We start from the raw sequence: 10,766 nt of genomic DNA on the forward strand, positions 1-10,766 counted from the left end.
TCCCTTCCCCATCACACGAAACAGAAACCCAGCTCGACGACATTAGCGGTTTGACTACCTGGGAATGCAACTGCTGTTGATATTGCAGGAGACAAGCAAGGAGGGGAAAGGCTTCCTGATGCCGAGCTGTGCCAGCCCCGAGTCCTGCCTTGCAGCACAGCAGATGGACCCTAGTACATCAGGTATGTTGTAGGCACATCAGATATGTTGCAGGCCCACCCAGTGGACAAGCAGGAAACAGCAAGCCCCAGTTACTCCATTCCTCCATTTTTGGTTAAAGATGCAGCATATAATATTAACAGCAGACACAGGGACTGGAAGCTTGTCCAGAAAAATCAACCGGCATAATGAAAAGATGCTCTCTCTTTTGCAAACCCTGCTGCTGTGGCATGACGTGTTATACCCCACAGAGCTGGCTGCTCTTTTAGCTAATGTATTTACTAAAAAACATTAACAAACTTTTGAACAATGGTATTGATAGGAACTAACGCACCGATAGCGCATTAGCACGTGACTCCCTCCTGCTGACAGCTCTGGGCTGTGACCCAGCCCAGCTTCGCACCACGAAGCGTGTGCCAGCTGCAACTGCCAGTCCTGGAGGAGCGAGAGCCCCAGTTCCTTCGTGCACTGATTATCCAGTGAGAACGTCCAGGTGCCAATACCTGGAGACAAGCCCAAGGGTATTCCCACTTCTTATTACAGACCCAAACGAACGGCCTCTACGGTAACCCAGTCTGGACCGCTCACCTCCATGGAAATCAGGTAAGTGTTCTGGAGAGGAGGCGATGCAAAGCGCGAACGACACTGGTGCTCCTCATACAAATCTTCCCCCAGCCACGAGGAGGGAAGAACACCTGGCTTCACACAACATACCAAGTCAGTCCCTGCTCTCTGGGGCTTCTGGAGGTATTCATCCATCACTGAACAAGTAATAGCCCCTCCAGACCAGATGCCAACACCAGCGCACAGACGGAAAAAACATGCTTTTTAAAAAAGGACGTGCCATGTAATTTCTTGATACTTACAGAAATATTTGCTATAGAAACAAACTGAACTGCAGTCAGCATCTGCCTCATGGCAAAACAACTGACCTGAAAAACAAAGTCACTGTCAAATCATCAACAAACCAGGACAAAACTGGACAAACTGGGAAAGGTAACTCTTAATTTAACTTTTGCAGAATAGGAGGTAATTTTAAGACTGGGTGTGATAACAAAATTGGTTTTAAAAAAGCAACACCAGCATTCATATTTGAATGCTTTAAGCTGAGTAACATGAAAATGTCATGAGACAATGCAGGATGGAAGAAAGTACTGTTATTATTTCACCTGAAAACTAGATGAGAATACTGATCTTAACAGACCGGGAGGGGAGTTCAGATTTAGAAAGTAAAAAGAAAAAAAAAATCCTACTAAATATGAAAGGCAAATGTGGGAGTAAAAAATTACAGCATACAATCTTGTCATTCTATGTGATGGCAAGATTAAATTGTCTGAAAAGTAACTAAAATTGAAAATCTAGGACAAAACATTATTACAGAAAATCAATGGAATTGATTTTGGAAAGGCAACAAACACAGTCAATGGAATCATATTAAATCATGTACTAGAGATTTGGGATATTTAAGGCTACCAGTCTAGACATAATATTGTGTTTTTATAAAATCTTCTACGAATTCAAGTGTTTGACCTACTCCCATCTACTTCTCTCCTGCCCCCAAGAGTCCAGTTAGAAATTCACTGCTAAATTCTCCACAATGTGAGCGAAGAACACAAAATGCTCCTGAAACTAACTGGTCAAAACTCACTGCCAAGTAAAACATGCAGTATCCTCTACAGCCAGAGTGAGGACTTTGTGAGCGTATATATCTAAATAAATACCTTTTCCTACAGTCTTTCCAAACCCAGCAGTTGTATTACCAGTGCTATACTGAGACAAGCTAATTTTAATGTTTTCCCTGCACACTTAGTTTGCTCATGCTATGGTGAGAGAAAAGGTTCTTTGTAACAGTTTAACGCATAAGTAATCACTTGGAAGCTATCTAGTCAGTGCAGGATTTAAGAAATGAACCATATTTGCATGTGCAAGGTAAGCTTAATTAACCTGCTTCACAAAAATACAGTATTTGAGTATTAGAACCTGATGTGCTCAAGAAAGTATGCGAGCTTTTACACTTACTAGAATAATTCTGTATTTAATTAGGCCTCATTAGTAAAGGTAATCACTGTACTTTATTTGCACAAATACAGGACATCATGCTCCATCAGCAGGTAATGTTCTTCATTAAAAGGAGTAGGAACTTTGTGCACCAGGGCAGATGTGGCCCACTAATCCAAAGAAATCAGGACTACGAAATACAGAGCAAAACATTTTGCTAAATAAAATCAACTCACCACTTTTATTTAGGATGATTATTTGTAATAACGTATCAAAGTGGAAGATTATCCGGGCTCTTGAATTCGCTTCTGGAAGGAAACTGAAATTGTTTATGTGTGTGAGTTTTACAATTCATTGTAACAGACAGTTACAGCACATACCCCAAGTCAGAATGGTTTTGTGCATCAGTGTGGTTCTCAAAGGCTTTACACTCATGACACTCCCCACAACTCCCAGAGACACAAGCAAAAGCTGGCTCTGGCTAAGAAGGACCTTGTCAGTAGCTTCTAGTGGCACTAGGAAGGTATTTTTAGGAGACTGTGAGGAACAGAGGGAAGAGTAGTGTGCTGAGCCTTCGAAATTATTCATTCATGTATCAGTAAGACGAAAGCTTTCCTTTGAAGGTACATTGACTCTTACCAGAAGGTGTTAATGTAACACATCTGACCAGTGATTCAACTCCTGAAGTCTACACATAGATCATTCCATGGACATGACAGATGAACATCAGACTAACACCTGTGGTAAATTCAACAAAACGATATCCCTTGGATTAAATTGCTGAAGAAATGGTAGTTTTAAATTAGCACTTTGTTAGAGCTTTTTCATCTTCAAGGCAGGGGCAGGGAACTACTATCTACGTAAGTAACCTCACCTCCCCAGTATGAGTTAAAATATGTCTGTATCTTTCTCTTGCTTATTTTAAGAATTAGACGGTGTTTATGTGAAGAACAACCATTTCTGCTTTCCCACTTCTTATGCTTGTAAGACTTCTTGTAAGTGACTAACATCACAAACTAGATTATACGTCTCATGGAAGATTAAGTATTTGCAACTGAAGCAAGTATCAAATCCAGTAACCAAATACAGTTGTAAGTATGATTTTGCTTTAGTATTGAAGCTTCTATTTGAGTAACTGAATTCCATTAAAAAGAAATATTAAAAAAATCAAACAACTTTTTCAAAATTTACGGAAAATTTAATCAATATGCCTTAAATTATTTTACAGTAACTACAATACTGACAAGCATAACATTTTCAAAATGGTGTTTTTCTTGGAAGTACTGCAAAAGAGATTACTCTTCATCTACTAGTATGTGCACCATTAAGAAAAGAAACTCTAGTTGAAGTCATCTTCAGAAATCCAAGTTAACATACAGCTACTTAGACATCCAAATGTATTCATATTTCAAGTGTCACAGAATTACAGATCCCTTTAACTTTTAAGCAGCTGTTTTCTAATTCGTAATATAAGTATCTTAAATCCTGAAATACTATCACATCAAATGAACAAATGAATGAGACCAAAAGACCTTAAGAGTGTATTTGTTATAACACAGAAAACACTTGAATTGCTTGTGTTCATTTGTGCATTTTGCTTGTGGTAAGAGGGGACAGGAAATAGGTTCTTTATTACTGCAGATTTATTCAAAGAGTACCCCAAATCTACAGCATCTGCAGTTAACTTTTGCTGATAAAAAACCCTATCAATTTATAACCGCAATCCTTCTCCCTTCCCTAAAAAAATATAACGCAAAACACAAAAACCAAGCAAAAACTCCAACATTCAAATAAACAACCAAAAGTTACTTTTCTAAAGACACAGGAATGGGAAAGAAATTACATTAACTTGATAAGCATGAACACTTATTAAAGCTATAGACACCTCAGGTCAATTGAAAATATTCAAAGTCCTAAAAAAGTGAACACGAGACATTTGTTTTCATTGTTCCAGATGATTCAAAACAGGTCTAAGTTTTGTGATAGCAACACTATACAGTTGTTTGCAGCTGTTTCTGGTCTAACCAAATGTTCCAAGTTGATGTTTTCATTTTGGCCCACTGGAGTCCAACAGTTTGGACAGTCTATTCAAAACACAGAAATGAGAGCAAACACTCCATACAATAAAGCACAGGGGTATGCTACTAGAAGTTGTTGTCCTTCCATTGCTAAGGCAGAAATAAAGATTTTGGAAGCAGAAAAGCTGCACCAGCCAATGATTCCAGCCGTGAGAATAATCCCCATCATTCCCCTGTAAAGACAGAAATAAAGAAGATATATAGTATATACTTAAGTGGACTCCTTCTAACACCTTTTAAAGATTCTAAGATGAATTCTAGCTTTTATCTCTGACTTTTTAAATTAAATAATTCCAGTAAAGACTTCAGAACGATACTATTCTATTAAGACAGCATAAAAAAAAACCCCAAATTAACTTTGTGCATATGAAATGTAAAAGCAGTAAAGCAATTGTAGCAAGTTCTTTCTGTTCAGTCTCTAATTTCATACAGCTATGAGGAATCACAGCAATTTTTCTTCTCTTTGTCAAATTCAAATTTGCATCTTAAATTATAAGTACTTTTAGACTTTACAGGTCCTGAGATTTGTCAGATTCAAAGCTGAATGAAAACAAACTTGATATTGTTATTTGAGTCTACGTATTTAAAAGTTGTTAACTGACATATGGATAAAACCAGTATTCACCTATCTTTAATCTGGTAAATACCTGAAGACTGTTGACATTTGTTTTCACTTACTACAAACTCCAGCCATACTCAAATTATATGCAGCTTCATAACTGAATATGAAAATTCCTTTAATAACTTCCTTCACCATCTCATAGGATAGGAATCTATTACTAAATTATAAAGTTTATGTACTTACTGCAATGAAAATACAATTGCAAAAGTGGAAAGTAGGATCATAGGAAGAAGACAGTATCCAAGGACACTAGCAACGCAGCCAAACGAGACACCCGTCATGCTCATTAAGTTCAGGAGACAAAACATCCCTAAACATCCGATTGCACTTATTCCATACACATAACCAAACTGAATTTTACCAGCCTGAAAGTCAAGCAGAGTAATGCCTGTTAGTTACCTGAACAAAGAATGTCTCACACAAACAAAGGGAAAAGGAAAGAATGTTTAGAGTATCTTCATTTTCTCTGTTGTCCCCCACCCCCAATTCCTATATTTACATTCAAGAGGCAGTATTTTCCCACAAGCTGAATTCCAGAACACCTGTATATTGTAGGCATCCAAGAGGAACATTTATCCCAACTTTATGTATCTTGATGAACAGATTTTGATCGAATTGTTATTCATTGATCTGGGCTGCAAAAGCTTATGAATTCTTTGGGGTTTAATCAACTAACTTCTTACACCAATTGATTTCTTGCAACAATAATCTTCACAGAACTAGTGGATAAAGACCAAAAAATTGGAAGTCAGGAATTTCTTGACAAATCCAGAGCTGAAGTCCTTGAGTTTGCGATAGGCTCCACAAAGTTATAGCACAATGTAAATTATAAGAAATTCCCAGAAACAGTTGAAGCTGAGCTGTAAAGCACTGCGTATGAATGGCAGAATTAACTCACCCAGATTTTAAAAAGTCAAAATTGGAGTTTTGCTTACTAACAAGCATACAGAAAGCATACATGCATTATTTCAAAACATATGTATCCTATGTCACCATCTGTTTTTCCAACAAGATTGATGCTTCCCTTTAACATCTATCAAAACGTGCACAATGCAATGGTGTCCAGCCCTGCAGGAACACGAAGTTGCTGAAGCTATGATGGTGTTTAGCTTTGAGGTCTGTCTCCCACTACTAACTTCCAAGCAAAGTTTACTTATAATCCGGCTCTCTTCTTCTTCAAGCGCTACAGAAATCATATCTGCTTTAATCTTTTTGCTAGGCTAAGCTTGTTTTCTTTCACTACATTTTAAGAAAAAAAGCACACAGGGGAAAGTAATAATTCCTTAGGAAAAGAACATTCAAATGTATCTATTATAAACATGTCCATTAATTCTACTGACCTAGTTTCCATAAATAAGGGTCACCTATAAAAGTAGGCTTAAAGTCCCTTTGGTACCAAAACACTGTGTTCTAAGTGTCATAGCAATGTGAAATTTTAGGCAAAAATTAAATGCAGTGCCTGAAGACATTCAGAGGAAAAAAACCCACGATTAAAAATATTGAAGCTTTCAATGACAAGGAAGACTGTGCTGCTATTTTGTCATTTCGTATCGGACACTTTTGAAACCTTAAAGCACAATCTTATTTCAATTAAGCTCAACTAAAAAACCCACCAGGCTTCAACAGCTGCTGACCTATTAAGAAGCATAAACAATTTGAAAGCAGGTTTACTTTAGAACTGTTTTACCAGACTGACTCTTGATACAGATACATTAGGCATGACTTTCGGTACTTATGAACTCACTTTTTACACATGAATTTTGAGTTTCCATGCCTCTTGAATGTCAGTAAAGAACAATGAATAAAAAATATGGCACAAAGAAATAAAATAAAACAAAATGGAGAAATAGACTCAAATATTAAACACCGTAAGAGTTTAAAAATAAACTCCTAAATTAAGAAAGGAAATAAATATTCAAATATTTAATGTGCCCACTGTTCTGATTCCTGATAAGACAGGAGATAACAGAGTCGCTACAAAAAGATAAGGTATGATTCTGAAAGTAAAACATCTCCATCTATAAAAAAATCAAACAAACAGGTAAAAATCTGAGAACGTGTCACACACATCCCTGCGGCAAAAGGGGGCTATAGTCCTCAAAAGCAAAGTATGAAAAGAAATATGAATTACACTGAAATAATTGCCATGCAAAAAACAAGCACAAAGACTTGGATTCAAAGTCCACTAAAGTAAAGCGATAGTGAACTCATTAACTGCAGTCAGCAGCGTGTGAAGCCCCAGCTCCGCTTCCATATACCTACAAATCCTTGGTCATGATGTGTTTTTTGGCCTCCATGCCAAGTAACTTCCAATAATCCTACAGGTAACTTGACTTTTTTTCCCATTGTTTCCAAGAATATTAATGCACAAACAGTAATATCTTGCAATCAATAGCTTACCAGTAACAATGTGGCTCCAAAAGCTAGACAGAAGACCATTGGTCCAGCCAAATCAGTCTCATTCATGATGCTGCCATCTGCCACTTTTAATGGGTGTAGCACTGTTAGTGTCTTCTGCCAGATGTGGTCAAAATTGATCCCCAATTCTACAAGTTACATGAAAAGAATTATGCATCTATTTCATTTTTCTCCCTTCCTGTCGCCCCCATTTGCTTCAGTCTTATTTTTCCCTGCCTCTCCACTTTTAAATCTCCTCCAGATACCATCCTGTGGGGACCAGAGAATTGAGCCATTCCATCTTTCCGCAAGCTGCTGAGTGTGCTGCCTCCAGAGATTCCAGGTCTCAAATGCTTGGAAGTGACAAGGTGGTTTCTAAAGGACCAAGTAAGAGCCTAAGTGCAGTGTTCTAGGTCAGCCCAAAAGTTCACTTAGCCCAGTACCCTGTCCCTGTAAGTGACCAAAAGCCGGTATGTATGAAAGAGTATAAGCACAGAACACACAGATTCCCCAAGTTTCCAAAGACAGGTGGCTTAAGGATTTCTAATTCTAAGTAGTTCCTCTGTAGCTAATTGCCCTCAGTGGATTTCTCTTTCATAAAGCAGCCATTGAGCCCACTAAAAAACCCATCCACCCTTTTTAATATTCAGTGTCTCATGACAAGGAGTTTCACAGCTCCCTCCAGCTAGATAGAATCTCAAGTCGCCATCCAAACAGTTTGACCTCAGTTGTGCATCAAAACCTAGTTATGAATGCAGTTACTATTTGGCAACCTCAGGCTCTGGGAAGCATCTATGTAAACAAAAGATTTTTTTGAAGAATACAAAAAAAAGCACAGCAGGCTGGTAGAAGGTATCACGAACAGGTAGAGGTGATAGGTATTATGAATACCCATCTCTCTAACCAGTAATAGTAAGGGTTTTTTCAGTTGTTTGGTACTAAACAATGATGGATATAAGCTGGAAATTGAAACCATCAATCCAGACACTTACAACTACATATCCATTCTGGCATTCTGCATGGGCTGTATTCTACATGGGCATTTCTGCAGTTTTAGAACTTCTCTTTAGCAAGGAAGGATTTCAGTTCTAGCCAAAGAATCAACTGAAACTACCTGCATCGATGTATTTTACAAAAAGTGGGCAATTAGAAGTATTATTTGCAACAACAGAAATGTTAAATGTTTTGTCACAGGAGCTGTATGAAGTCAGGTTATCCATTTAATTGATTATGTCTTCCACAGAGCAGCTGGCATGAAGTATTAAAGCACAATTCTAAAACTGCATAAGTTCACACAAGAACATGTATTTCATATACCAAAATACAGTTAAATAAAAAAAATTAATGAGAATTTCAAATCAACTGCATGCTTTCAGAAGTCTGGAATACACACCCTGCTATTCAACTCATCCCTCAACTGGGAAGAGTTTTGGATTTTGGCCATAAAGCATAAGTTATACCTTCTAATAGAGGAGGCTCATCCTCAAAATTACTTCCATAAAAAGACTGTGCTGAAGTTGGAGTGTATGTCTGTGTTGGCTGGTAAATCTGCCCTGTGTAAGGCTGCTGCTGCTGCATCATGTCGGGAGGGACGAATCCACTTTGTTGAGAGTATTCATAGCCTCCATACTGCCTGCAAAGATTGACATCGCATTATGGACAAATACAGAAACCTACTTTAAACACCTTGCAAAAGCAAAGCTTATTTTCAGTTAATAAGTGGCAGCAAACAATCATTTTTTCTTTTTTAGAAAGTCCCATTAGATGATCCCCTACTCATATCCAGGCCTTTTAGGCATACAGCCACGTTCAGCAATTCAAACCCTTATAACAATACTGTTAAGCTAAACAAGCTAATTTTTGCTATATATGCTAGTGTTGCTTTTTGGTTTTAGTCAGAGGCCTGGAGAAATGAGCATTATCTATCGACTGAATGAGCATTATCTATCGACTGAATTACTGTGACAGGCTGTAGACCTGTAAGAGTAGGAAAATTTTACATCTCAAACTTATTCAAATATTGTCCACTAATTACTACTGACATCTCGCTTGACGCCAGCATTAATTTGCTATTTAGAATGTTTATTTGCAAACTCACCATTAAAAAACAAAGTTGATCATACTATCACTTTTGTTACCCTCTACATTTAAAAAATGAGTTTAGTAAAAAAAAAAGCGCTGTTTTCCCCTTCACTTCAGCACTACGTGTATCAGGTAGCATTATGTCATATGAGGAATTATGATACAGACATTAAACACATTATGACATCTACTTACAAGACAGGATGCAGGGGAAGAAATGGGCAATTTTTCAGTTTCTATTTCATATATTCTCAATTATTTACTAACAAATCAATTTATACAGTCTGGAAGACTTTCTATTATAGGTTTTATATGTATAAAAATATACATTGCTACCTTCAAAAAAAAGCCTAATCAAAGCTATCTCTGTTCCTAAACAAACTTGTAAGTTATTCTTGCCATTAACTGTTTCCAAGTCTGACTAAAGATTTCAGTAAACACATCCAAAATATTGAACTATGTAAATATGAATATAAAGAAAAAGCCAGAACTCATTCTCCTTTCTTGCCTTGTGTTAGTAGAGTTCAGCTTCATGTAATCCTGATACTGTAATCCTTTTGAGGACACAAACAGGCATCAACCTGCCTCATCTATGGCAGGGATCACACAGGTCACATAACCGACCAAAGCCCTCAGCTAAGACTGGACATTCACAAAGGACTCCTAAGAGCTCCCCGTCCTAGAAACGTCTGCCACACTTGCCTTCTAAAGCCTAGGAATCACCATTGACGTTGCAGGCTCATTTATGCGACACTGTAACTAATTTTTACTTCCCAAGTGAGTGACTAGAGATGGACTTAGAGAACAATGGTATTTATTTTACCAAAGATGTGAAGATTATTCATACAATTAAGTCTGCTCATATAACTTTTCCTTCCATTTTCTAATGTTTGCTTTAAAACGCAGAAGGCAGAGTATGCAACATACAATGGCTTTGTATCTCTATTTATAGGCTGTAAGTTATGCACTTCATGAAACAGAGCAAGAAGAATTAAATTACAGGGAACAACAGCTGGTGGAAATGCCAATCCTTTTCTGAAACAAACAGACTATCCCAGAAGTATCTTAACTAGAGGCTGAACGCTAAAGAAGTGTGACTGAATGGCTTTGCACAAGACTCTCGTTGCACAAGTTCAAAAGGCATGCACAAGTTACTTGCTGTATGGTCTCCCACTGTAATCATAGGACTGTGCCTGGTCATCAATACTGTAACTCGTCTGGAAGAAGTCTGTGTTGAAGCTGTCAAACCCAGACATCGCAAGTTATCTGTAAGAGAACAGCGAGGTTTGCTCGGGTCTCCAAACCCAGCCCGAAAGGGAGCACTTCAGGGAGACCGAGCGGCTCGGTCCGCTCGTTTCCGCGTACGCCCTGCCCCGTGAGCCCTCCCTCAGGGCCGCCGTGAGCTCCCGAAAGGACCTGCGGACCGTTTC

General features: G+C 38.0%; 1 protein-coding gene across 2 annotated transcripts; it reads right to left on the bottom strand.

Annotated features, from left to right (window-relative positions):
• Positions 1-3,947: 3,947 nt before the first annotated feature.
• Positions 3,948-10,592, bottom strand: YIPF5 (Yip1 domain family, member 5). Of its 2 annotated transcripts, none has more exons than XM_010285898.1 (5): positions 10,505-10,592; positions 8,715-8,906; positions 7,258-7,403; positions 5,041-5,222; positions 3,948-4,408 (listed from the first exon to the last, which is right to left on the bottom strand). In XM_010285898.1, the coding sequence occupies exons 1-5, from the start codon at positions 10,590-10,592 to the stop codon at positions 4,246-4,248; spliced, it is 771 nt and encodes a 256-aa protein (XP_010284200.1). In that variant the 3' UTR covers positions 3,948-4,245. The 2 variants fall into 2 exon arrangements, with proteins under 2 accessions (XP_010284200.1, XP_010284201.1); XM_010285899.1 differs by having other exon boundaries at positions 8,715-8,887; positions 10,492-10,592.
• Between the last annotated feature and the right edge of the window lie 174 nt (positions 10,593-10,766).

The sequence above is a fragment of the Phaethon lepturus genome, unplaced genomic scaffold (genome assembly GCF_000687285.1).
Source record: "Phaethon lepturus isolate BGI_N335 unplaced genomic scaffold, ASM68728v1 scaffold15914, whole genome shotgun sequence".
Taxonomy (NCBI): Eukaryota; Metazoa; Chordata; class Aves; order Phaethontiformes; family Phaethontidae; genus Phaethon; species Phaethon lepturus.